Below are 27,803 nucleotides of genomic sequence, written 5' to 3' on the forward strand. Positions count from 1 at the left end.
CCACGGTGCTGCAGTCTGAATAGATAAAACTGTGCCAGAGGAGGAGGAGAACACGCACATCACCATCTGAATTATGTGAACTGAGCTCAGCAAAACTTCACAGTAGATGGAGACTGCATCCTATTCAGTGAAAGGACCTTATCCATCTCCCCCAGCCCACATGGATGAAGATGAAGCCTCTCACCAAAACCCTTACACAGTTTTTTATCTGTAAAGACAGAGGCAGGAGTGAAGATATTGAGGAAAACCCCCAGTGACCAAACCAGGAGCCAGAACAATTGGTGTATAAAGACAAAGACAGGATTAGGACATACACAGGCCATGTCTGCAATAGACCTTCTTCTGTTTCCACCCCTGTAACTAACACTGGTCCAGCCCCAGAAGTTCTAGTGCAGACACAGCCACAGTGAGCAGGCCATAAGTGTGAGAGACACGCAGAGGAAAAGAGAACCCAGGAGGGCGTAGTGACATACCCATTGCAGTCTGAAGTCTCTCCTACCTTTCGGAGATTTCAAGGCCTGGTTTCTTGCCTCGTTTTTAGCTCTAAATTCACTTCATTCTGGAAGGGGGAGAGAAAGGATCTGATTAACCATAGGGAACATCTGAGCAAGAGCCAAGGCACAGACAACTCACAACACCTGGGTGAGAACTCAGCTGCAAGCAGGGCCAGCCTGGGATATTCAGACTCCACAGGGGAACTCCACAGCTGTCCTGCTCCTGGCTGTACCCCCCAGCGCCATGCACCCCACCAGACACACCATGCTCTGGCACTTCTCTGTGCAAGAGGCTCCCAAGGAGGTTTGGGAATAATTTCACATAGAGAGAGCAGCTATTGCTGGCCTGAATCCTGCTCTCCAGGTATCAGAGACAGACCTCCTGCTGGTCTGCACCACACTCTGCCCACACATCCAAGGCTGCCTTCTGCTCCATGTCAAATTTTTCCCTTCCCAATCTTCCCATTTTCTCTGCTGACCCCCCTTTCAGAGGTTCACACGTGTGCTAATGCTGAGGCCTCCCTTGCACACCAGTGGGGCACAAGATGATGGGGTGCAGGGCTGGGTCCCAGTGCACTGAACCCCTTTATCCACTCATCTGTGCATTTTCTGCCCTGGAGAATCCAGAGAGTGAAGAGGAAAGAGAAAAGGGACAGGGGAAAAAAAGTCACAGCAAAACACATGAAAAGTAAATTGAATTATTTAAAACCATATGTTCCAAAAATGTGACAGAGCATAAAAGCCGTGCCGTGAGACTTCAGGAGGGGGTTATCCTGCGCAGGAGGAGAGCTCGCGGGAGGGGGAGGATTGATCCACAGCCAGCCAGGGACTTCCCTCTCCCAGAGCCGGGAGGGGGCCAGCAGCACAGGGTGGCTCCCTGCACAGTGTGAGGGTGCTTGGGCTGTTCCTGCAGCCAAAACAGCTCCCAACGCTGTGGCAGTGCAGTCACAAACTGCCCCGAGGTCACGCACAGCCAGCCTGTGGTTGAGTCCAGCTTTCCACACGCTCCCTCTCTGGATGCACCAGTGGGTGCCAGGACCCAGCCCCTTGTAGGGACCCTCTTTAGCCCCTGGGAGGGCAGAAGGGAGAGGGACTGGGCTCAGGGGACGCTGTGCTGCCCCTGTGTCCGGGGCGCTGGCGCTGCGTGCGTGTGGCCGGGCTCCTCCCGTCACTCACACTCCAGCACTGCCAAAGATAGATGCCTGGTGTTGGCTGGGACCCAGAGTGGGAAGGAGCTGGTGAGATATCCCAGATGGATGGATGGACACAGAGCGCAGGGAGCCCCTCGGGTGAGGAAGATGCATGACCAGCCTGGCTCTTTCCTTTCCCACTCAAATCCTGGTGCTAACAAGGCTGAGGGCACGGCTAGAGTAACAGCTCCCCCACTTGAGGTGCTTCTCCCACCCTGGCACCCTCGGTCCTTCTGGCTCTCTCATCCCTTCTCCCACCTTTTTCTTCCCTTTGTTCTCCCTTTCCTCCTTGCTCTTTCCTCCGCTTTCTCTGCCACTCTGACACGCTCTTTTTCCTCTCCCTCCCTTTTGTTCTCTCCCCCTTTCCTGAGCTCTCTGCCTGTAACTCTCTCTGCCTTCCTGCCTTCACTCCCTCGTCCCTGTGCACGGTCAATTCTTGGGTTTGAGTTTTTAATTGTTTTTTTTCCTTCTTTTTTTTTTTTACTCCTCTTCTTTCGGCCGCAGCTTATCAATGATGCAAGAGGAATAACGCCAATTTACTTAGAATGTGTAATCCCCAAATCAGATTGGGGGATTGTATGAGGCAATATGACCTTGCATATGTCTCCATTAAAGCCAGCCAGGCCTCCTCTTGTATTCTGTGTTCCCAGTACATATTTAGACAGATAACGCTAATTGTACTTGACATGTCCTCTTAAGGATGGACTCTTCCCTCCCCCAGCTCTGCTTCCCTGCCTGACAATGTGCCAGAGCCCAGCCCGCTCGCTGGCAGCGTGGCACGGCACGGCACCTGCGGGGCTGCCCGGCCGGGTGGGCACCCGGCACGGCCCCGTGTCCAGCCCCGCTCCGGGAACGCCGGACGGACACCCCGGCACTGCCCGGCTCCGTGCGGGGAGGGGGGCGGAGAGGGCAAGGAGCAGGGGGAGCGCTGCTGGGACAGAGTTAATCTGAGATTACACACTGTTACTGTGTCAATCGTGGATTCCCCGTGAAAAAAAGCCCTCAGACAAAGAGAGGAGACTTGCTCGCCATGACCGGCTTTGAAGGCTCTCTCCTTTCCAATGAAGGGCTTCTACCCCGCACCTCTCAGCTCCCACATATGCTTTGGGTAAAAATTTGTATCTGGCTACTGGACACCAGCTCCAGCTTCTAGGGATCATTACTGGAAAATGATAAAATCCTGCTTGGGTTGGAAGGAAGCTTTAAAGGTCACATAGTCCCACCCCCAGCTACGGGCAGGGACACCTCCCACTATCCCAGGTTGCTCCAAGCCCTGTCCAACCAGGCCTTGGACAATTCCAGGGATGGGGCAGCCACAGCTTCTCTGGGCAAACTGTGCCAGGGCCTCCCCACCCTCACTGTAACAATTTTATTCCTTAAATCTAGGCTAAATTGCCCCACTTGTAGTTTAAAACCATCACCACAATCACTACAGGCCCTGCTAAAAAGTTTGTCCCTGTCTTTCTCATAAGTCCCCCCTGCAGAAGCACTGAAAGGCTGCCTCTTCCCCGTGCCTGCTGTACATTGCTGCTCCAGAGCAGACAAGCAGGATGCAGGAGGAGGAGGGGAGCTTATTCCAAGGAAACCAACGGATCCAAACTCTTCGCCAAAGTGGACTTGGATTTTTTTTTTCCCCTTGACACAACATCCTAATTCGACTTTTTCAGTATCTTTCCTTCAACAACCTTTTTTCCTTCCTCCCCTTCCTACCCGGCAACTGCGCATTTATTAATTCATGAGGCACTAATTAGTTCTTTGTTTAATTTTGTGTTAAACAGACTGACCGGAATGATAACGACTTGCAGCGTTGCATTACGGTCCCCAACCGCCCCTGTTTTCTGACAACAAGGGAGCGCAGTGAGACTGGCGTGATGAACCCCAATTCCCACTCCAGTTGCACTTCATTAAGTCAAAATGTGACAAGAAGCTTAGAGAGCAACTTTCAGATCGGATCGCACATAACAATTGGGCAGGAAACTTTCCGAGGGGGAAGCGGGAGCGGCACTGGCGGCGAAGGCTGGCACCGCGCGGTCCCCCGGCGGGCTGCCTTAAAGGAGCCGGCTCGGGCTGCCGGCCGAGCAGCACTCGGGGCACGTGCTGCCAGCCAGGGGTGCCAGGGGAGGAAGAGGAGAGGAAGGGCAGCAAGCCAAGCCAAAGGCACGGCAGGGCAGCACAGGAGGCACTGCTGCTTCCCGCTCCACTCGGTTTCCTTCACCACGGTGGGTTGTGTCGGCAACCGCAGAGCCCAGGCGGGATAATCCCTCAGTGGGGCACTCTGGAGCTCCGAGGACATCTTTAGGCACCTTCAGCTCCATGCCTCAGTTTCCCTCCTGCGGCTCTGCAGTGAAACAGCTGGTGATCCTGAGTTGCTCTTCAATTGTCAACAACTACACGATTATCATGGAGCCCCTAAACTGCAAAGGGAGAGGTGGAATATTGGCACTCAGGTTGCTAAAACCAGAAGGGAAGGGATGGCTTGGACACCAGGGAGAGTGTCCTGGACACTGGGCTGCTCTCCCAGGGAGGGAGCTGTGCCTTCATTCAACTCTGTACAGTGCCTGGCGCTCCGGTGGCACTTCCAAGTTTTGGAACTGTCCTGATCAGCCTGGTATGAGCAATAAACTTGTAAGCCACAAAACAAGCGCGCAGCACCCTGCACTCAGCCCTGTGGGTGGGAATCCAGCCACCCCAGCACTGCCCATCCCTGGGCTCTGCTGAGGGCCACAAGTGCCTAGTAGCAGCTATGGCACAGGGTTTGGGTGTGTGGTCATACATCCAGCCTGGCAAAAAATTCCTGAGCATCACTTACTCCTCAGCACTGGCCAACGTGGGACTGACAAACAAATGACATGGATCTGTCCCAGCCTTGCTGGTACACAAAAACGTACAGAGTGCGGCCACCTCCTTGAGCCCCTTTTGGCTCACTGAAGGGCAGTGAAATGTAAACAGCCTACAAGAAAGTGAAAGGGGTCTTAAAACACCCCCTGAGAGGATGGGTGTGTGTGAAAAGGAAAAGGAGACTTCCCAGTGCACAGAACAAGGAAGTTTTGCTACAAATCAAATATATTTTCTGCTACTGCATGGACATCAGCTCTGGGAATAAGCCAAGACTACCTAAAAGTGAAATGATCTGTGAGGTCTCAATGCCTTTTCTAGCAGGTATTTTTCCACACTTATCCCTCTCTCTCTCTCCCCAAGACAGGAGGACTTGCTCTCGACTTGCTCCGCAAAGGCCCAAAGCTCAGCTAAGGTCCAGAACACCGGTGAAGGCATGAGGGCCTCTCTGAGGGTTCCTCAGGACTGGGCAGGGACACTGGAGCTGTGTGGGAGTGCAGAGCCCCGTGCCCTGGGCAGGGCAGGGCAGAGGAGGGGGCCGTGCAGCCCCCGAGCCTCGCGGGACGCCGGTGCAGCAGCCGCCGGTACGTGCGCTATCAGTGTTTGCACCTGAGCGAGCTCCAACCACACGAGTCTTTGGGAAAGGGGCCAGGCTGCAGCAAGGTATCACAGCATGGTGTTTGCCAGTACACTCACAGCTGAACAACACACAGATCTGAGAGCAGACGTGTTTGTGCTGGCTTCCATCTTTCATGAATCTGGAATGCAGCAGGGACCTCTGTGACTGACAAAAAGGCTGTTCCTCCATGACAGAAATCCCAGGAAGACAGCACATCCCTCTGATTTCAGTTCTACGTGAGCTCTGGATCCCATAAAAAGGCAAATGTAGGTATTAACACTCAGTTGGAGGGTTGGACTGGTTGTCCAGTAAGAGCAAAAGCACCCATTAAACACCTGAAGGAAGAACAACTGAGAAGGACAAAAAACACACCCTGTTGTCACCAGCCTAACAAGCCTTCTTGGTTTGGGAGGGTTGGAATATCCTGGCTGCTGTACAGCTCCAGCTGCACAGTCCCACTCAACCATCATCTCTTGCCAATCTTGGGTTGCCCAGGGAAAAAGGCATGGGCTGCAGGAGAGGAAAGGGAACCCTTTCCTGGCTACCATTACAAGGCAATACCAGCAGTGCAACACAATCCAACTCCATCCACACTTGTAGGGCTACACCGTGCTCCCAGCAAAGTTTTGTGCTGAGAATTAACAAGCACCCCAAATAGGTCATGGTCTGCCCCTTCTTCCTAAACCAACATGCTGAAATGTCCTAGACTCCATCCCCAATCCTCTTTAACCAGGAAAACTCTCCTCCCAGGATTACAGGCCCACTGCCCCCCTTCTCTTCCCCTCCATCTGGCTGGGAGCAGCCTGGGACCGAGCGCTCTTCCCAGCCCTGGGAGAACCCTGCAGTTTCTCTCTCATAAAAAAGAAAAATGGGAGCTATAAAAAAGGCAAAGAAAAGAAAAGCAAAGCAAAGGGAAATCACTGCGAAGGAGGAAAAGAGCAAAGCCCCCCTTCCCTTCCCACCCTGTCCCCATTACCTGCCTTCAGCTCCGGGCAGAGCCGCCTGCTCCGGTGCCTGAGCACTCCCCTCGGCACAGCACTCCCCGGGGACACCCTGCCCTGCCTCTCACCCTGGCCCCTCTGCTCAAACCTGTTGAGCAGAGCCCAGCTCAAAAAAGGTGAAGCAAAAAGGAGGAGGAAAACCAGCACTGGGCAGTAGGAAAGGGACAGAGGCCATCCTGGAGGTAACCCTGCAGCTCAGAGTGCTGGAGCCAGGCAAGTGACAGAGGGACAGGGAGAGCACCCACTGCCCGCCCCAGCTTCCCAGCACTGATGGCACTTGGGGCCAGGAGAGGCCCCGGCCTCCCACCTCACAGCACAGCCACAGCCCAGCCCAGCACAGCAGGAGGGGAGCGCCAAGGGGCGATCCCAAGGATTTCACCTCCCGCCACGGCTTCTGTAAAGCACAGCAGTCCCCAAACTTGGCATTCGGCAGCCCTGGGCTGGCTCCTGCTAATTTGCTGTCAGGCTGCCTAAGCAAACCAATTAAAACTAATCATTAATTATAAAAAAGAGAGAAAGAAAAAGACCCTGCACGAACGGAGAACTGGAAAGGGCATGGGGAAAAGAAGGGCAGGAGGTGGCAGAGTGACAGAAGAGAACTTGAGAAAGGCGGGGGGGGCGGGAAGGGGGGGAAAGAAAAGGGTTTTAAAACCCCAGGTACAGAGCCTGGGATGAAGGCAGCAGAAGGGCAAGTGGTCTCCCAGGGCAGGGTGGGGAGAGGCGAGGGAAGCAAGGAGGACTCGAGGAAAAGGGAAAAGGCGACTCCAAGGATGGTGAGGCACATGCCTAGCCCGGGTCCTGCTGCGGTGGGAGCCGGCACCGACACAGCCGTGAGGCTGCTTCCACGCTCCCTCCATCCCAGCCCCCGCCAGGGGGGCATGAGCTGCATTTGGCAGAGCAGTGGGCACCTGCCAGCCTGCGGAGACGGGGCAGAGGACGACGAGGGTGCAGGGGGGCAGAGCCAGGCGTGAGCACCAGGACTGGGGAGCGCTGTCCCCCCGCGCCAGCGCTCCCGGCGCTGCCGGCGCACATGCCTGAGATGGGGATGAAAAATGGGGCATTTATGAAAAGCCCCTGATTATGCGGGCCTGGCGGGGCCCCAGCTCTGCCGCCGCGGCTCCCGCTGGCTCCCCACGAGCTCCGGGGGCAGAGAACCCCGGCAGCTGTCGGCGCGGCCCCCGCCGCCCCCGCGCCGCGTTTTGTTCCCCGGCCCCGCACACACGCACACGCTCCCCGACGCCCCTTTTGAAGAGCCTCAGGCCCACGTCGGGCTGGCGGATGGCGGAGAGGTGGGGGCAGTGCCATGGAAACGGGCCCTTTCCTGGGGAAACGCGTTGCCGGCCCCCCCTCCTCGTCCCGGGTGCCCCCTTTGAGGAGCTGTCAGGACCCTGAGTGAGTGTCACACGACCCAAGGACCAGGCGTGACCAAGCCTATTTTCTGCCTCAAATTTGATTGATTAAAAAACTTTTTAGGAAAACCATGTTAAAAGACAAAAAAAAAAAAAAAAAAAGAAAAAAAGAAAAAGAAAAAAAAAGTAGGAAAGAAAAAAAATTAAACAGAAAGGGACAAGGGGGTGGGGGAAAAGGGAAAGGCCTCTGTGCTGGGTTTCCCTGGCAATAGCACCAGGGGACAAGTGTCAGAGGCAGATAAACAGCATAACCAGGCCGAAAATAAAGGTCAAAGGAAGCATGAAACTTAACACAACAGTGATTAAGATAATGATGAAGCAGGGGACCCCAGGAAAAAAATAAGTGTGACACACAGAAACACACATAGATGCTCCAAGTGATGGCCCAAGAGAGCTAGTACATAGGAAGAGGTGACAGGGCTTGTTATGCTTGGGGCACCTGGAAAAGAGTGGAATGGAGGAAAAACCCAAGGGGAGGATTTGGGGAGAGGGGTCTCTGATTTCCTCCCGGGCTGGTTGCTGTAGGTTGAGCCTGCCCAATGCCAACAAGCCCCAGAGCCAAAGGGGACTCTCCCATAACACAGACACTGTCCCAGCCAAGCCGTGCTTGAATTTGCCACCGAATTCCTCAAAAGAGTCTCCCTGACTCTGGGAGGAGAGTCCGAGTGGGTGTGGATCAGGGAGGCCCTGCTGACACCAGGCTGTGCTCCCTTAGGCTGGCTCAGGACCTGGCTCTCTGCCCTGGGGGAACTGGTATGAAAAGCCTCCGAGATGCCAAGAGGGACGGGCGCTGGTCAGACCTCCCTGCCCACCTCCTCCCCCTTGCCAAGGCTAATTGTGCAGAGAAGAGCCCAGGAAGGCTGAAGGACTCAGAAAGCCAGTCCAAGAATGCCATACCCTTTGGCATTTGCCTGCTCCGTCTCCAAACCTCCAGGATGATCTCACAGTTTTGGAGCCCAGCTCATGACTTCCAGTTGCCTGGGTCTGGCTGCGTTACCGCTGCCAAGAGGCAGCAAAGAAACTGGAAATTGTTCACCAGCCTGGGAATTTAAAGCTTGTGCAACAGTAAGTGTGGAAGCACAAAAGGCTTTCCAGCTTTTCTGCACCACCTTCCCCCTGGAATAACTCTGATTCCCTGGAAAATGTCTCCGTTCTGCCTTTTCTGGCACGTTGGAGTCCTGGTGCAAGGTCCTCTTCAGGGATTCAGTGGGACAGGGACAATGGCTGGGCTTCCTTGTCCCTTGCACTTGGCCTTGGGCAGGAGCCACTACACCTCACTCATTTCCTTATGTCTGCACAACTCAAACTGTGTCAGAACACTGAGCAGAAAAGAATTGTTCTTCCTCCTGCCAAATATCTTTGGGAAAAGTAATTTTTTAGTTCAAAATTTTCTTCCACGCAGTGTTTATCGTGAAGGAAAGCAAAGAAATGGTTTCACAGAAAGGCTGGAAGAGTGCTACATGTAAGTTTATCCACACACACACTTGGTCAGAAAGCTGTTTTCCACCAAACATATTCCAGTGCAAAATTTTCAGCATCATATTCATGTGTCTCCCCCCTCCCCCATCATTGATATTCATGGTCTTTTGTAAAGAATGATTCAATTAAACCACCAATGCTCCTCGCTAGAGGAGTGAGCATCTGAGCAGTGAGAGGAACTCCCCAAAAGTAGTGCCGGGCCAGCCTTTGTCCACCAAACATCCACCAAAGATGGTCAGAGGCGCTGGGATACCTCCATCTCACACCTGCAGAAAAACTGCTGTTGAGGAAAAAATAAAATCACTGCTCTGATCCCTGACGTTACTGGCTCAAAAATGTGATCTGAAAAATAATAATGGAAAACAAGGTCTTTTTTAATTTCATTTTTGAGCCATTACGGTTCATGTTTTCAATCTTTTTTTTTTTTCCTCTTTGGTAATCAGAAGAGCAAGAAATGTGATTAAAAACTAAAAAAACCAAACAAACAGTGAAAGCTGAGATCCTCCTGCGTCCAGGAACATGGACTTGAAGGGAAAACACCAAATGCCCTCAGGCACAGGGTAAAAGGAAGGGTGGGCACATGTTACATTTTGGTTAATGCTGTTATGAAATGTACAGAAAGCCAAAGATACCAAAGATACTTGGGAATGTGTTCTGGAAAAGTATTCTGGAAAGGTTTTCCTCTCTGCACCTCTGATAACAAAGATTTAACACGTGCTCAGACGTGGGCACAGCCCTGAGAGCGGGTGAGGAACTAGTGCTGGTGCCGTGTGTGAGAAACTGCACTGAAGTTAAAACCCCTCAATGACAGAGCTTTTTACTTTTTGCCAAGAAAACCAACCCCAGCTCCTCAGTCTGACAGCTGAACCTTGAGATTCTCTGCCCAGATGTCGGGTTACTGTTCAGCAGCACCACAACCCCTTTTATCAAGATCTTTTTTTTGCATTTTCCAACGAAAATAATACTCTGCGTTCGCAAAAGCGTTGGGAGCAAAGATCTGTTTCACTTTCCAACATGCTTAAAGTGATTTCTCGTGCTCAGAAAGGAAACACAGCAACTTTGGCAACAAAACTAGAGGAGAAAAAGGAACACACCAGATCAAGGGCGACCTGGAGTGGAGGCACAGACACTCTTCCAGCAGCACACATTCCCTCCTTCCCCCGGCAGCCTCAGCCCAGCCAAGGAACAACTTTCCCTGGCTGCTGCTCTCTGATGCACCACTGTTCTGGCCCCACTGGCACAGAGAATCCCACAGTGCCCAGCGGGCTCCAGGTACCCAGGCTCGTAGGGAACGTGCTCTGACACGCGTGTCCCTGCACACGCAGGACCCAATACCCACACACACCTCGCAAACGTGTGCCGAGCACACAAAACTCCCTCGCCGTGGCCGAGGAACTGTCAGGAGAACACAAGCAAAAGCTGCTTCTTGACAGCGAGTCATTTATATTTTAGCTTCGTTCCATTATCCTAACGAATCCTTCATCAGCAGATGCAATATTAACAGCAGAAAATCAGCTCATTACATCCGGGGGGATTTCATCAAGTTGACAATCATATATGCAGCTACCCGAGCCTGGAGAGGACAGGGCTCTCGTTATTTAGTTATCCTGGTTTCATCTTAGAGGCTTTTTCTGTCTGTCTGTCTTTTTTTTCTGTTGTGGTTTTTTTGGGGTTTTTTTTTTTGGGGGGGGGGCAAGGGTCCCAAACAACCCCCAGACCCCTGAGCTTTCAGGATGCTGGTCCACAGACAGAGCTACTCAGCTGGGAAATGCTCCAGCCCATCTACAGGAGCAGCAGCTGTTAAGAAGAGAAAAAAAACCCTCACACAATCTGCACCCTTTGCAGCTATGAGGACATTTCTCTGTGGAGTTCTGACTCCAAGAGAGGGTTTCCATCCTATGCAGCTCCTGCCTTGTGTCCAGGAACATATGGAGTGGCTGCTCTGGTTCTTCTGCTCCAGGCAGGACTCCCCAGTTCATGCTCTGAAGGGTCTCTCTGCAGTGTTCCCAGATACATTTAAATAGTCTGGGATTTCATGAACTTCCCAGGTAAGGAGCAGAAGAGTCAGTCCAGGTGAGTTGAAGGAGAGAAGAACAGAGGAATAGGGAGAGTTGAAGGCTGAGTTCAGGAGATTGTGGGGCTCTCTTCCTCTCCTGCCTTGCCTAGGGAGCATTAAACAGCACAGCTGAGGCAGCCAGAGCAGGCTGACAGGGCACCTTTAGATGCTGCACTAGAACACACCTGGAATAATCCACAGATTGTCTTGTGAAACATCGAGGTGAAAACTTTGAGTATTTGCTATACTTCCCCCTCATACTCTTGCTTTAAAATCATGGAAATGGGCACAGACATTTTGGGTTCCTTCTGTTTTTCACAGTCATTCCAGGGGCTGCAGGCTGAGAAGTCCTGCAGCAGGAACAGCTTGAAAACAACTTTCCTGCTCTGCCTCCCCTACCAAGGGTCTTCCTCAAAAGCAGCAGCCCAAGAAATCCTTGGCATCCCCAGTCTGAAGAGCCACTGCCTGCAGCCTCAGGATTCCTCACTGCCTGCTAAGGAGCTTTTCTGCCCACCCTGAGATTCCCTGGGGGAACAGGGATCTCCTGCTGTTCTCGCTCACACACGGTGGGTGCCTTTGCCACCGTGCCTTTGCAGAGCCTGGAGATTTCAGCTGGAGAGCAACTAACTGGCTCCCAGGACTTCTCCATCAAGGGATGAAGCTGGAGAGACCAGTCTGGAGCTGGACATGGACCACTCGTGGCAGATACCAGCTTCTGGACAAGCGTCTCTGCTGCTCAGCCTCAACCACCCAACACAGCTGAAGGAAGAAGTTGAGCTCATCTCCTCCAGCTCAGAGGGGGCTGGGATGGGCATTGCACATTTTCCCAGCAGGACTGGATTTCTGCACAGCAAGGAATATGTTCCTGGGATGTCAACTCCAATCTCTACTGCGCTCTGACAGATTTAAGCTCCAGTTTGTCCGACAACATCCCAAAGTGTAAGAAACTGGGGGCAGACTCTCTAATCAGGCTGTAGGACAAAGGCCCGGTCTGACCCTGTCACTTCCACTTACTCTTGCTGTCCGTCTTGCTCCCCCCACCCTCTCGGCAGAACTCCCTGCCCACCCTGGGCTGCCCTCCCTTCCCTAACACAGCTGGGCTAATCCTGCTCCTCCCGCGTCCAGCGCAAATCCTCCCCAGAGTAAACCAATCCTGGGAATTTTTATTAGATTATCAGCCTGCCAGCTCAGTGCTGGCTGGACTAATCCTAATCAGGACTGATTTCTATTAGCCAGCTTCAGGGAGGAGCTGTGCTGTCCCAGCACCCCAGGCCCACACTGGGGGAGCCCGAGGCCTTTTAGCTCATTCTATACAAATTTTCCTTTTAGAAAGGAACAAATTTAGCCCAGGATCACCAGCAAAGTTTGCATGTGGGCTGTGTGGGCAACCATGGGGCGAACTGTCCCCGCCTCATCACTGAGCTGCAAAGAGAAGCTGAAGGGGTCCAGGCTCCACAGCCCCTCCAGCCCCAGCTCCAGGCCAGTGTGGCCAGTTAGTGCCACATGGAAAGATGCTTTGTGGCAGGGGACATGAGCCTGCTGGGGAGCAGGCTGAGATGATGGGCTCGTTTCAGACAGGAGGACAAGCAGCCGCAGCTTGAGTGCCCAGGACAGAGTTTGCGGTGCTGGCTGAGTCAGCGAGGTCTCCATGCCCCATTACCCATGCCCAAAGCAATCTACTCTCACTTCCCTCCCCATTCTGCTAAAGCAAACTGTCGCTCAGGTATTTCTCCCCTGACCCCGTTCCTGGCCCTGGAAGTGACCTGACTGAAAATGTTTGCTCTTTACTGAGGCTGGTGAAAGTTTTGCTGCCGACTTAACAGGATTTGAGTCGATCCACGAGGGCAGCTTGAGCACGAGTTCACGAGCAGGGTGTTGAGAAGAGCAAGGCTTTGTCCCTGCCTCTGTCTCCTTGTCCCATCCACCCGCTCCGTGCCGAAAGCACAACTCTTCCCAGCAGCCCCCAGGGGACTCCACCGCACTTCTGAGCGCAGCCAGCGGCGCTGCAGCCGCTCCGCACAGACACACATCGCACTCGGCAGAGCCTCTCCTCCCAAAAGGGACCGCGGAGCTTTGAAAACTCCGAGAGAAGAGGGGTCCTTTAAACCTAATTGCTGTTAAGCCTCTTCTAAACTTGTCTACTCGTCCCCTCACAGCCTCACCATCTTTACGCTGCCTCCCGGGGGAGGAGGAATCTCCTCTGGGACTGAGCTGCACCTCCCGGGCATCGCGGTTCTCTCTCATGGTGCTCAAGCGAACCGCAACTAGAGGGGACAGTGATGCACCAGACAGGGCTTCAAGCAAGTCAAAAGATACCCCAGGCTGAGACCAAGACTAAATATGCTCGGTCTAGACTAAATGGCCCCAAAATGGGAGCTGAAAGCCAAAGCCCTGCCTGGAGTTCCGGGCGCTGCCCCTCTCAGCTTTGTGGGGGGAAGCACCACACAACCCCAACAAGGGAAACATCTTCTGAAGGAGCAGCTCCACAGCCTCCAGACACTCGTGCTGCGTCAACTCAGGATCTTGTTTTGTGCTTGGGCACATCAGTAAATCACGAGTAACTGTCCAGAGCATGAGGCTGTAACTCAGTGCAGCTCAAGCCTCGCTCTCCTTTCCGGCCAGGCTCACAGCACCAGTCTTACTCTGGTAGGTGGCAAGGTTTCCTAAGAGAGTTAACCAGATCCGGCTGCAATCAGAGGCTGCAGCAGGCTTCCTGATGTCAGAGAGAGAAATGGGGGACTTGGCCCAAACCCTCCAGAAACCACATCAAAAAGAGATGTGGGCGAGAGCCAAGAACAGATGATCCAACTGTGAAGGGGCTTTGTGTGTGTATGTGTTTGTGTGTGTGCGTGCGTGCAAGCTGAGGAGAGAGGAAAAATCAAAAGAAAGAGAGAAAGGAAAGAGGAGGAGTAAGAATGAACAGAAAGATGGAAAGAAAAGGTGTGGAGGCACGAGATCAGGAAGGGACCAGAGCTGTCACAATGTGTGTGGCCTGCGTGCAGGCACGCGATGAACAACAAAACATGGCAACGAAATATAATCGATGTCATGTGTTAATGATAAACATGGATCAGGAGAAACACTGGCTCTGTCTCGAGCACTGCCAGCCCGGATCTCAGAGTGCTGCAGAACCACGGGGCCAGCCTTGTTTCAGTAAGGCAGCACAGCCTTGGTGGAGCCACGGCAATGGGCATCCTTTGGAAAACCCTGCACACTCCTTGCTCTGCTGCAAACCTGGGTGCTGCTCTGCTCCTGTGCATGGAGTGCTTCCACAGAGGCAAGGAGAAGGCAGCAGGTTTCCATGGGGGAGTTGGTGGAAGAGCTGTGGCTGGAGACCAGGAGGCTTGACTCCCAGTTCTGCGACTTAACCACCAAATCAAGGTTTAGCCTATTTAGAAGCAAAGCAGCACAAGCATTACACAGTGCTGGCAGGATGGGGTCATGATCCCAGGCTCCTCACTCCAACACAGGACTGAGGGAAGAATCCTGTGACTGGGCTTTGCCCTCACTGCAGGAGGTCCCCATGATACAGGGCTCTGCAATAGGTAAATCAGATTATGCATCTCTGCTGCAGGAGAGCAGCAGCTCACCCAAAGCAGCTCCTCAACCTCATCTACCCCCTCTCCGAGGTATGCCCACCAGTAGGAGCACTGGAGTGAGCACTGGCACACATCCTCCCACAGCCCAGTGGGACCCTGGGAGGACAGCAAGGTCCAAGAGTGGAGGACATGCCTGTCCTCCTGCAGCTGGATTGGCAATCCAGGCTGGCACAGACCTCCTGTGGGGGTGTTTCCCATTGCAGCTGTGAGCTCCCTGCAGTCCCGTGCTGCACAGGCGATATTTTGCAGAGGTCCCCTGCACCCTGTGCTGAATGAGACCCCTCTCCTTTCCCACCTGCCTGGGCCTGCCCCTTACAGAACCTGGCAGGCAAACTCCAGGTAAAGGAGATGAGACCCAGGGACCAACCAAACCCAAACCTCTTGCTGAGATGCACAGTCTGAGGGACAGAGAAAGAACACTAGGGCCTTTCTGTCCAGGGGCTTGTACCATAGCCCAGCTGTTGGCCAAAAACGCTCGAGTACCATGGGTAGAGGTGAAAGGGAAGATGAGACATGCAGCAAACTGGGGACAAGAGAGAAAAGGAACCATGTGAGAGATACGACCAGGTGTACAGTGGGAACACCAAAAGATGACATGGGATAAACCCAAGTTGCTTCTGTCCTTTGCAAGGGCTCTGGTCTCAAGCAAGGGCATTAATACGCACCTGGCCTCACCATCCACAGTGGCTGTGGTCAGGTAGGGAATGTGTCCAGCTCCACGTCCCCTGGAAGCTGGGCCATGCCCAAATGCAATCAGGGAAAGTTTAGACTTTCCTCCCCCCACTGCCTGTTTTTTTTTTTTTTTTTTTCCAATTTATCAGCAGATTGTGTGGAGCCGAGTGGCGCTCGCCTCACCCTGCTAAATAAAGCTTTGGTATTTCTGATAAAGCCATCAAATTCCTTATCACGCTGACACAAAGAGCATTTAAAGAGACACACACACTCTCCAGCACCCTCCACTTCCCAGTCCCAGGCGCCTCAGGGTAACCTTTCCGAGCTAAAACGAAAGGGGGGGGAGCAGGGGGAGGTGGCTGTTGGATCCCTGTGTTTCCCAAGCCCACATTGTGAGGGGACCCAGCTTGTTTAACCTTTAAAGAGGGAGGCTGGGTTCTGTCAGGCTGTCCTGAATACTGGGACAGATTCAATAGCTCTGTGTAAATAATGCAGGCTGAGATGTGGCATCAATAGAAATGCCCTGCAACAACAAGAATATCGATAGCCGGAAAATCCTATGAGGAGGACGGCAAACCCAAGTGTCCGTAGGTGCTTTTAAACCAGGGAAGGGGAAGAGAACCAGCGATCTGGGGCTGTCACAAAGACACAACTGCCACTGCCCCTTGGATGTGCTTTTCCTCATGGTGGCCTTGACAGGGTGTGAAAAGATACGGCCGTGCCACAGCGTGGACTTTGGCACTGCCTTTTCCCTGCTCCACCAGCCTGGAACCTGCCCCCATCCCCTGGGCGGTGTGAGCAGCCAGGAACTCCTGCTTCCCTCCCCGCAAACACAGCCCGCAGACACTCTCCCTCCTCTTTGCCACAGCACAGGCTGTTGTTTAACCTTCAAATTTATTATTTTTAATTATTTTGATTTATAAAAGCGTGCGGCAGTTAAAACCACATTAAATAAACTCAGCGTTACGGCGCTTAACAAACACACATAACTTTGGACTTCTGAGGACTCCATAAAATAATCATCCGCCGGGAAGTCGCTGCAGCCGCCCGCCCGCGCCTGCCCCGGCGCGCTCCCCACCACCACCCGCCCACAGCCACACACCCCTAACCCAGAGGGGTATTTCAGGCTCTGACCTTCCCTTCCCTTCCCCAAAGGTGTTTCAGCCCATCTTACACACTGCTGGGATTTCAACAGGAGAGCTCACGGTGTTCTGATACCACGAGAAAAATTAAACGGCATCAGGTCCCTCCTGCCTTAGCAGGTCTCGGGCTTGGCTTCAGAGCCAGCTCTGAGCACCAGCCCCTCTCCTTGCTAGGCAAACAAACAAGCGTGGAGGAGGTGAAGAAGAAGAACCCAGGAAAGGGAGGAAGGAGAAAAAGAATGAATAAAAAAGTGAGAACACCTGTCTGGTAAACTCCACCCAGGATCCCATCGGGAAAAGCTGTTTTAGGACCTAATTCAGCGTTAATGAGATCTCTGCTTCCAGTGCCTCTGCACAAACCCTCTGCCACCAGCTGAATGCTGGAGTGTGGGCTCTGCCTTGCAGCCCCTCTCCCCACCTGCCGACAGACCCCAGAGATGTGGAGAGCACACGGCATCCTCCTCCCATCCATCCCTTGCTTCCAGAGGCAATAAAACACGCCGATGCTTTTAAATCCCAATCACCTGCTGTTTCCCAGCATGGCAGGGCCATCCCAAGGAACTCAGTGGGTGGGCCTGAGACACACGCAGAAAGTTGAGGGAAGAGACTCCCCTGTTTCATTGGCATCTGCAGTGAAACATCAGTGATTTACACAGGAAGTAGGTGAAGAGCAATTATAATTGATTGGGAATCATTTCCTGATGGTGTCTGGGTGTGACGGATGGTGCCGGCCGACTGCTGAAGGGCAGCAGGCGCTGGAAGAGACAATCTGCAGTTCCCGTCCGCTGGGCTGAGTGTGCCACAAACCACCCAGCCCTGCTCTGCTCAGAGAGACACGGCTCTCCCCACACCAGCCCGGCCCTCAGAGCTCAGCCTCCGGTCCCTTGGTGGCCACGGTCTGACACTGAACCTTCCTGTGCTCCGGTGCAGCGTGACGCTGGAGTTACCTGCCACCCATGGAAGCCGCAAGGGAAACATTCCCGCGTGCAATGCGAGCGCTAACGCACATCCTACACTTCCCCTCTTTTCTCTAGAACCTAATACATATATAGTACAGTGACATTTCACATCTCTGCAGCAACTCACGCCTAAGCCCATGCTACCTCATGGATGATATTCCTGAATGCCTATCGCTCCTCATAAGGAAGAGCAGCACAAAACTCATAAACAAACCCTTTTGTTAAAAAGTCACAAGCAAGTATCCCAAATGCCTGCTTCAAGCAGAATTTTACACTCCAACAGAAGCTCCATGAACCTCTCCAGGAAACTCTCCAGCAGACATGAAAGGCTTTTGGAGGCTGCAGTGATGGTAGAGATTTACAAATGGGGAGACTTAGTCACTGGAGATTAACATGATTGACTGAGATAGCCCCGTCCTTGGCAGAACTGAGGAGGAGCTCATTCCCCTGCACCTCCTGCTCCAACCACCGACTCGTCCTGCCTTGCACTTGGCACCGAGAACAGCGACACTGCCACAGTTTGGGCTCAGGAAATGAATTTTTAGGCTTGACAGGTGTTGGGGGTTTTGGTGTTTTTGTTGGGTTTTTTCCCCCCATAAAGTATGTGCTTCTGTACTGAGCTACTGGAGAGGATGGAGAGGGTTGGGATGTGGGGCAGATGGGGAGGACACTGTGCTGACCTTCTTGCCCTTAGTTTGGATTTTGTTCCCCTGGGAAGGCTCCCACGTGCGCTGTGAGTGCTGGGAGCTGAGACAAGGAACCCAGACATGCTAAATATAAAGGCTGCAGGACTGAAGAGGGTTTGTGGGTTGTTGTTCATGGGGAGGGGTGGAGGTAAAGGAGGGGGCTGGGTCACAAACTGCCTGCAGTCACAGTAGCCTGTCAATAAATTTTGCATTCGCTTTACTTTCCGACAGGGATTCATTCCCTAATATGGGGCTGGCAGCTTTCTGGGTTATTTCGAGTGTGTGTGATAAAGTTCCCTGGATACTGATGGCTTCCTAGGATCAGGATTCTGAAAAAAACCCAGCAACATGCCTTGATGTGTGGGGTGAAGAGAGGAACCGTGGCTAATTACAGGCTTTTCTGCGGAGCGAGGCAGTACAGGGGGGTGAAACACAGCCCCTTGCTCTGGGACAGAGCTCTCTGCAGCCAGGAGCCCAATTTCTCTGCTAAAGAGAGTGCCCTGAAGATTTTAATGTGTGCCAAAGCCTTTCCTGGGGAGATTCCAAGCACGGGGGGGGAGTCAACCTCATACCCTCCCTTCATGGCCTGCTCCACCGCGCCCGACCCCTCGTGCATCAGGTGAATGCTGGGGATGAGACAGCCCCTGGCCCCAGGCGGCTGGGATACAGGATCACAGGCAGGCAAAGGGAAATCAAGGCTGAGAGAGATGATTTCATCTCTTGATGACTTGTTTAAGGTTAGATGGGTCATGGCAGAGCCAAGAGGAGAAGCTGGGTCCCCAAACCAGCACTCACATGCTCTGGGTTGCACTGTCTTCCCCACCTTCTGGCAGTCATTTCCGAGGCCCTGAGAGACCTGCTCCTTGCACTCTGATAAGGCAAATTATCTCTCATCTATTCCCAGCTGATTTCCTTAAATCTACCCCAGCAGCCCCCACACTCCATTACTGACAGCTCTGGAGTACTTGTCTAACCAGAGCCTCTGCTTTGCTCTTACTCTCCCAGCTTCATGACTGAGTTGTGTTTGCTCTATGGGGGAATTCTCCCAAGAAAATGTGGCCTCAGAGAGATCTGCTCATGCCAGGCCATACCAAGGTGAGTGAGAGCTCCACGCTCTGCCCAGAGGTGGGCTTTCTGAACCAAAGCCCTGTTTCCTAGAGCACAGGAGTGGAAGTCCTCAAAGCTGGCCCCAGCAGATGTCTTCAGGGGTCCTTCAGACTTGGATTAGCTTTTAAAGGAAGAATCAAGCAAAGTGTGCCACAGATAATAAGCCATGATTGCAAACGTGTCCAGCCCTCTCACCTCCTCCCTGATCCAACCCCAGGCAGCATTCCTGTGGGGAGTTAGAGCTGTGCCACCCAACCCACTGCCCAGGAATGGCAGGGAGCCTTCCATGGGCTCCTCTCCAGGAGTCCCTCAGGCCAGAGGCCACTCTGCTGTGCCTGGAGAGGCTGCCAGCTCCTGTCACCCGCAGCACCGGGCAGGGAAACCCAAGCCTGCCTTCCTCTGCAATGCTCAGCTGAGACTCCTGAGGGCAGCTCTGAAGAGAAAGGGATTGAGAACCTGAAGAACCAAAGCTGCTGCCACACCTGCTGGCTTGGAGCAGCTTGTCTTTGGGGACACCTCAGTGAAATGAGCCTGGAGAAGTCTCGGCCCTCATCACCAGACTGGTGAGCGAGGACAGGACGAGGCTCAAGGGAAGGAGATCTCCGTGTGAGCAGGAGGACAAGGGCACTCACCACGCCATGGTGACTTGCAGGGGAGACCCCACGTTCATTTTCCCTGGACTTTGCAGCAGGCAGGGAGCCTGCCCGTGGTCCCACACCGCAGCACAGCCAGCAAGTGGCGACTTGCTAATCTGCCATAACACGATCATTTCCATTCTGTGAATGTACCCTTGGATCCCATTGCAGTGCTAACCTCAGTGTCCTGGCCAAAATCCATCTCCAGCCACTGCATGCTGCCTACAGAAATCCCCCAGTCTGTTTGCAAAGTGGAGGGTCAGGTTCCTTACATCCTGCCCTGGGCTGTGGGCAGTGATGCTGCCAACACCAAGGAAAAAAGTGCCAAAGTCTGGGGCAGGGGTAGAAACCCAGGAGATAAAGAGGGACCACCACCACAGATTTGGACTGGGGAAAATTTTATCCCTGCCTCAAGTCAGAGGAGACCATAGAAGTAGAGAAGGAGAAGGTCCCAGCCAGGGAGTTAATGCCCATTCCAGCCCTCTGGCACCTCCCTCACCTGAGCTGGAGGCAAGGACAGCAGTACCTGAGCACAAGGATCTCCCTCCCAGGTGACCAGAGTGTTCCCCCAGGCACTCAGTGGCTCTCCTGTAGCCACTGCTTGCTTTGGGCACTGAGGCCACCACAGCACAGGGATCCCGCAGCCCTGCCATCCCAAAGGCCTGGCCCTGCCCTGGCCAGGGAGGGAGAGCCATCAGGATGGCCAGGGTGCTCTCACCCAAGAGAGGTGACAAGGAGGGCCCTGTAACAACCCAGCTCTGCAGATGGACAGGGTAGGCAGGGGAGGATGTTTTGGAAGTGCTCCCCAGGATGCCCATGGCCCCAAGAACAAAGCTTTGGGGAGACTGGTGCAGTGCTCTGCGAGCTGCTCTGAGACACGTCATTCATTTATTTATATTATTATTTAGCTTTGGGCACCAGCTAGTTCTGGGCCACAAGGGGTTAACCACAAAAGCTGCTTTCTCTGCCTTCGCTCTACCTCAATTTCCACTGCTTCCATCACCTTCCTCCCCCACCCCCTGATCTTATGAAAAAAACCCATCAAAATAACTATTTTATGTCTCCAAATATGCAGATCATTTTCTTTAATGAAAGATGCTTGACGTCTCCGATCCAATTAATATGCAAATGCAGGCGAGGATTTATTTGTGACATTCTGTCTGGGTGAGAGAAAACAAAAAAGGCCTGTTAACCAAAACACTAATTGCTGTGACTGATTGTCACATATCATCATTTTCATAGGATCTCCTCCATCCCTGGCTTGCAGGGAGCTGTGAACCAGGACTCAGAGACTAGCAGGCACCAAGGAGAAACAGGGCAACCAGCTACCTGCCTGGCACGCTCGGATGAGCCGGGGCCTCCTTCCCGCTGTATGCCCAGCCCCTCCAGCTCCCATCCCTCCCCAGCCCAACTCGAGCACACGCTCAGAAGCAGCTTCTCATGACCCCTTTTGTGCTTTCTGGGCAAGATGTTCTGTTATCCCCCAAAAGCCTCGGGAGTTCCCAGCGTGGGTCTGCTCTGTAACATCACCCTGCCTTGCACTTTCAAGGAGCGGTGCCCAGAGATGATGGACCAGACTGGGATCTCGCCACCGCTGCCCAGCTCAGCACTCCTGGATCGCATTCTCCACTCCCTTAACTCATTCGAACTCAGCAGTTCGACCAGGAAGTGGTTTTGATCCAAAGACACCGAACCAAACACCGTCAGACTGGGAATGAGCACACCCAAACTTTCCCATGTGCCCTCAGATACTGCACTGGACAAATTACCTATCCCAGTCTCAGCCATACAAACTCCATGACTGTTTACAGCAGGCACCATCTCCTTACCCACCAGAGCACAAGGCACAGAGGACAGTGAGAGGGAGAGGATGGGAAAGGGCACAGCAAGTCATCAAGGCTGTGCCTGCACTGCAGCTTTCTTGGGTACCTCAGGCTGAGCAGCCCCAGCTCTACAAGGGCTGCAAAACCTTCCAGAGAAGCTGAACAGAGCCCTGGGCAATCATCCTGTACCACAGTCTGTGCTGCCCACGCTGTGGCCAGCTGGTTTGAAGGCACTGCTGAGCACACCCACGTGAGCTGTGAGACCTCAGCCTTGGTCAGAGCCCCCGGCAGAGGCGGGAGCTGCCAAGCTGTGCCGCTCACCCCACACCGCACAGGCTCTGCTGTCCCTGGCTACCAACGAGCACAGCCCCCTCCCCTGCACCCTTGGGTGAGCACAAGACCCAAAGATTACCATATTTGAGAGTCTAAGATGCTTAAGGACACCAGAGATGACATATCCCGAAGGCAGGAGGGTTAAAAGCCGAGGTTCTCAGCTGCTGGGTGTTTGATACCTGCCCTGGAATATCACCTGATGGAGACCTGACTTCAGTGGATGGTTCCTCCTCCTTCCCCTGATCCTCACCTGCTTTCAAAGCAACTGAGAAGGCACAAATTTGCAAAACTGCCCAGCACCAGGGTCAATGCTGCTGGCACTGAAGTGGCTAGTCAAACTTCTGGGACTTCAAGGAGATCAGGTTTAGGCAAACACAAAGCACATACAAATCCTACCGAGAGTATTTTCCTGCCATTACCTCCCACGTAAGCAATTGCTGGAATTGCCACAGGGAGATTCTGTGATTATGTACAGAAAGGGCATCAATCAGGCCAACTCTCTATTCAGCTGCCTCCCATCCATTGAAAGAAGTCTGGGAACGTTTGATCTGGAAGTCAGAGCACAGGATTGAGAGGCGGGTGCTCAAGCGCCACTCCCTGCTCTGCCAAAGGCTCATGAACACCTGTAAATTATTCATTTAACTTTTCCTGTGACTTGATTTCCCCTTTGCTTGAAGAGGGCAATGAGGCTCCTTCGCCTTGCATGAAGTCTGAACTTTTGCTGATCTTCTCAAGAGGGTAAAGGGCACTAAACCTGAAGTAAATGGCACCAGGCTGTCAGTGTATGCTCATGTTCCACTGCACCATCTTCCAACACAGGATCCTTGAATTTTCTCAAAAATTTCTTTAACTCAGCACACCATATAACCCTACACACTCATGAGAAGGAGGTGGAAGAAAGCTGAAAGGGCTGTAAGCACATCTCACCCCCCAGTCCAGACTAACTGCCAACTGCACTCCCGTGCAGGGAGAAGATCTCCAGTGCTCCCCTCCAAGGCCAGCACTCACAAACAAGCACAAATTCACACCACCACCTCTATCTGAGACAGCAGTGGGGAAAAGCATTTAATTTAACTTTCAGGGTGTTAGGACAGGTCAGCAGATTCCTGACACCCACTAAAACTGAAGTGAAATCTGGGTCTTAATGAAGTCACCAGGAGTTCTGCCATCCAGTTCAACAGAGACACGCTTCATGTGGATAAGGCAGGTTGTAGCTTTACTGTGTTTTAGCTTATTAGTGTGAATCTGAGGGGCTCTCCAGGGTTTAGCTTGACCAGCTAATACATATCAAAATTAATTTTTACCTTTTCTACACAAGACTTTTCATAAGGGTTAGCAAACAGCTGCTCTACACAAATCCTTTCCTTTCTTCCCTGCAAGGAGAAGACCCAGGAGATGAACTCTGCAGAGACTAGAGAAACAATTTCTGTTTTAAAGCATACATGCTTTGACATCTGGTTTAAAACCAAGCCAGGCCAAAAGGGACTGCAAGTTACTACTCTGCTGGCTACCCAGTGGTCTGTATAAAACACGGAGTCGTTTGCCACATCTGTACACACATCTACCCCCATAAACAGGTCAGAGCAGCTGTGTAAGGCATGTGAAGTAATCTCAGGGAAAATCCAAATCTGTGATGGTACTGATAAAAATTTCCCAGCACAGGCAAGAATATGAGATAGACAGAGCCAGGTATTCAGGCCTGAAGCAGGAAAACCTACAGATGTAGATGAAGCGTAACATGCTTGAAGACTTCCTGCACCTCCAGATTCCTTGCTGGAGCAGAACTGGGGACATCGCCCTCAAAAGTGCTTGTCTCCCTGAGTATAACTCCATGACACATTTCCTGATAAAGCTGACTTCCAGGGGATCTGGCTCACAGACAGTCAAGGCAACAGAGTCAGCTCTGGGCCGAGCACCCTTGCGATGCAGGGACGCACAGAAACCAACTCGTCAGCACGCTCATCCTTTCAGCAGCTCTGGATGGCTCCCAAATGGGATGTCTGCTGCACCCCACCACCCAGCTCTGGGATAAGGAGGCACTCAACTGGAAGAGGAAAGGGCCCCTGAAGAGATGCCTGAGGGATTTGGTGGGCTGGGAACCCGGAAACCGTCTGGGATGTGGGTGGAGAGATCAGTGCGAAATAGCAGAGCTGTGACACACACACTTTCCATTCATCAAAGTCCAGGGAGAGAAAAAAGCCAGTGTTTTCCCTGCACACATGGGGGAACTGAGGCACTGAGACCACCTGGGGACCCCACTCCAGGAGCCCCAGGAGCCAGCCCAGGCCCAGCCCCTCAGCACGGCAGAGTTTGACACCCAACACATCCTTCCTCACAACTCTCCACCAACTGTGTTATCTCAGTGGCACAGGCAGGGAACTGAGGCACAAATGGGGTAAGAGATTTGCTTTAGATCAACACAGAACTTGGCAGAGTAGAGAGCTGAGACAAATCTTAGATCTCCTGAGCCCCAAGATAATGCCTTAACAGCCTCTGTTCATCAGAAAAGACTCCCACTTCTGTGATTCAACTAGTTCATTATCCCACCCCAAGAGTTTAAGGAAGATCTCAGTTCTGGCTTTTCTAATCACTAAAAGGAATGATTAAACTAGTTTCAGACCAGTTCTGAAAGCTGTCAATGATCTGATCCTGCCATGGGCAGGAGGCATGCTCAGCAGGCTGATGGCAATGTTGGATAAATCCCACAGGGATATCTCCACCCACAGATCCACAACGTGGACAGGGTTCCTGTGATCTTACCTGCAGATGGAAGAAGAAGAATAGGTGAAGGGCACCATGGCAGTCCCTTCTCAGCGAGAGGAACTCTCCTGAGGGGGACAGAGTTGCACCAGTGCCCTTGGCCAGTGTGTGCAGAGGAGCAGCAGGAAGGCCTGGCACCTGCTTTAGCTCCTTTGGGCTGACAGACTCCCTTTCCACAGCCCCTAAATGCCTGACAGCTTCAGCACACCCACTCCCACCAGGCATGGTGCCCTTCCCAGCAGAGCAGAGTGAGGCCCAGAGAGGCAGGGTCCTTGTCTCCAGAGCCCAGGGAGCGCTGGTGCATCCACCGCTCCAGCTCGTGACAGACACATTCACAGACAGCACAGACGCTGTTGGGACCACGGCTTTCCCTCTTGTGCCACAGAGGTGGTCAGTCAGTCTGAGGGCCTCCAAAAGGCCTCACTGACACCCCTCACCCAAAACCAGGAGGTCCCTGAAGCCTTTTGTCACCCCTGCTACCAGCAAAGGTGGCGGGAAGGGCAGCATCGCAGGAGGGGGCAAGAGACACAGCGGCAGTGGCATGGGAGAAGAGACAAGCGAGGGCTGGTAAACAACCCCCTCCCGTCCCCAATCCCAGTACTTTGAAGATCCGTGTGTTTTGAATTTAATTTTGATTTTCTCGACTTCAGCAGATTAAAGTTGAAATAACCTACAAATTACTTAATGTGTTGTAAATCTTCTGAAATTAAGGCCTAATGGGTAACACATGTCGGCAGGCAGGAGACACAGAGGGGAAGCTGGGTTTCTCACCAGCACGAGGAATGCTGTGGGGATGTGAGCCAAGGGAGAGGGGGCTGGGGCAGGGGATGTGGAGTCACAGCCCTTCCCCACCAGCCTCCCGGTGCCCACCTTGCCTTTGGGTTGGAGGGCACCCCTGATCCACGGTATCCACACCTCCTGGCAAGGGGGACAGCGGCCAGAGAGGCCATGCTGGGAGGGCACTGAAGGAACTGGGTGGCAGGACACCGGTGGGCCAGCAAGGGGCACAGACACCAGAGAAAACCCACTTTAACACCTCATTTCCCACCTGCCCTCACTGCTCAGCCCTTCAGTGTCCCCTATACAGCTCGTAGGTCCCAGTTCCCAAACAAGATGCCCCTTCACACCAGCATCCACCCGGGAGGCACCTTGGGAACAGCTCCACCACTTTCTGCACGGGATGCCTTGGCATGGGGGGCTCGGCTGGGCCGAGGGCTCTCCCCGTTCCCAGGGCCTGCCCTCTCCATGCACCTGTTCTCACCCGGCCCCTGCGCCGGGCGGCCCCGGCTCCTCTCCCACACAAGCCGCCAGCTCTCCCGCTGCTCCTGCCTGCTTGGGTTCCCCCTCCCCTCCCTCCTCTTCAGCAGATTTCTCTCAAGTGCGCTGCCATATGGTTCCAGTTAAGCCCCATATTTTTTCTTGTCGATTGAAAAGACACACTTTCCTCTGTGCCAGACAGTTTACAGATTGCTCCGTTGGCTCAATTTCTTATTGGATTTCTCAAAAAAACTGACATTTTAAATTAATTTACAGCCACAACAAAAAGAGTTCAGAATTTTAATGGTGTTGTAAGTAATTTTTAGGTAATCCGCTCCAGATTTTGATATTAACCTTTGAATCGGGAGTTCAGGCAGCTACTATGTTACAGCGCTTTAGCCGGGCTGTGTTTTGGGGAGGGGGCTGCGGGGGGTGCAGGGGGGGCTGTAATTTACCGCCTGGCAGCCGGGGCGGCTGGGAAAGCACATGGCAGGCAGGCCGGGAGGCCGCGCGGCGCTGGTTGGCGGTGGCGTGTGCGCGGCGACATGTGGGCACAGATGTGCTCGGGCATGTGCGCGCCCGCCCGGCGTGCCAAGGGCGGCGGGCGCGTGTGGGAGCCGCCCGAGGATGGGCAGCGCCCGGGCCCGGGGCCTGGCCGCGGGCTCACACCTCCGCACGGGCGTCAGCACGCGCGGGCAGCTGCGTGGGGAGCACGACCTGCGGCCGGGCGGGTGGGTGGGTGGGTGGGAGGCAGGTGAGCGCGGTGGCACGTGCAGGTGTGCCCGCAGCCAGGGCCCACCCCGGCAGCCACGGCCTCCCCACGGTCCCACGTGCGCTCACAGGGCCCGGGTGCGGGTCACGGACATGGCCCTGCCACCTCCGCGCCCGTCCTTGCCGGGGCCGCAGCCAGCACAGCCCTGAGCCTGCACTCTGCCAACATCACACCTGAGTGCTGTTCCCTCCTTCCCTTCCCAGTGCCAGTCCCCATCAGTTCACTCTCTGGGGCCACCCTCGAAGCCTAAAGCCCAAAGGTGAGGGACGCTCTGCCAAGCGCTGCATGGAAGGGGCAGCAGCACGAGGAGTTCTGCATGGAAGAGCGAGGTGTCTCTCTCTGAAGAAAGCAACTCACTTGGGATTAGAAACAACACAAGGAAAAAGCCAGAGATACTGAAAATGCCTGGGGGACGGGAGAGGGAAGAAGAGGAAAAAGCAGAAGGAATGAGAGACAACAACTAAAAGTGAGAGGAATGAAAGAGGGAAATTAAGTGGCAAACAACAGCAGCAAAAGAAAGAAAAAGCAAATGAGAGAGCAAACGACTGAGAGAACAAATTGAGGAAGAAGGGAAGGAAATTAACAAATAATTAAGAACAAATGAATGAAAGAACTGAGATAGAGTGACGGAGATGCAAAGCAACGAAGTGAAGGAGCCGGCATCCCTCCTCCTCTGCCCTGGCCAACAGTTCCCGTGCCTGGAACCACAGTGCCAACAAATGGGATTTGCAGAGAGTTGGCAGCCTTCACGAGCCCCCTCAGATTCCGGCTCCAGCAGCAGCCAAGGGACCCGGCCACCCGTGGAGCAACACGCCCCCAGCACCTTCTCTGGAGGCTGGATGGGGCACATCCATCCTCAGCCTCTCCCCAGCCACAACCAAGGTGCCAGGGTTAGTAAAACGCCTGGCATGCCCCTGGCCTGCTGCCACAGACCCTCACATCCCATTTCCCTTTATCATTTGCTCTGCCTGGAAA

General features: G+C 53.5%; 1 protein-coding gene across 2 annotated transcripts in view; it reads right to left on the bottom strand.

The window, feature by feature from the left end:
• Positions 1 to 27,803, bottom strand: part of CASZ1 (castor zinc finger 1) — a 156,323-nt gene that overhangs the window by 99,041 nt on the left and 29,479 nt on the right. Inside the window, exon 2 of one of the 2 annotated variants that reach the window (XM_050322652.1) lies at positions 474 to 559. Coding sequence is in view for 1 of the 2 variants with exons in the window: in XM_050322653.1 (XP_050178610.1) it covers positions 474 to 477 (4 nt within the window). In the remaining variant the exon portion in view is untranslated. Of the gene's footprint in view, positions 1 to 473; positions 560 to 27,803 lie in introns of those variants that run through there. The other variant, XM_050322653.1, reaches the window with a different exon arrangement.

Source organism: Myiozetetes cayanensis, unplaced genomic scaffold (assembly GCF_022539395.1).
Source record: "Myiozetetes cayanensis isolate MyiCay16 unplaced genomic scaffold, myiCay2020 scf28, whole genome shotgun sequence".
NCBI classification, from domain to species: domain Eukaryota; kingdom Metazoa; phylum Chordata; class Aves; order Passeriformes; family Tyrannidae; genus Myiozetetes; species Myiozetetes cayanensis.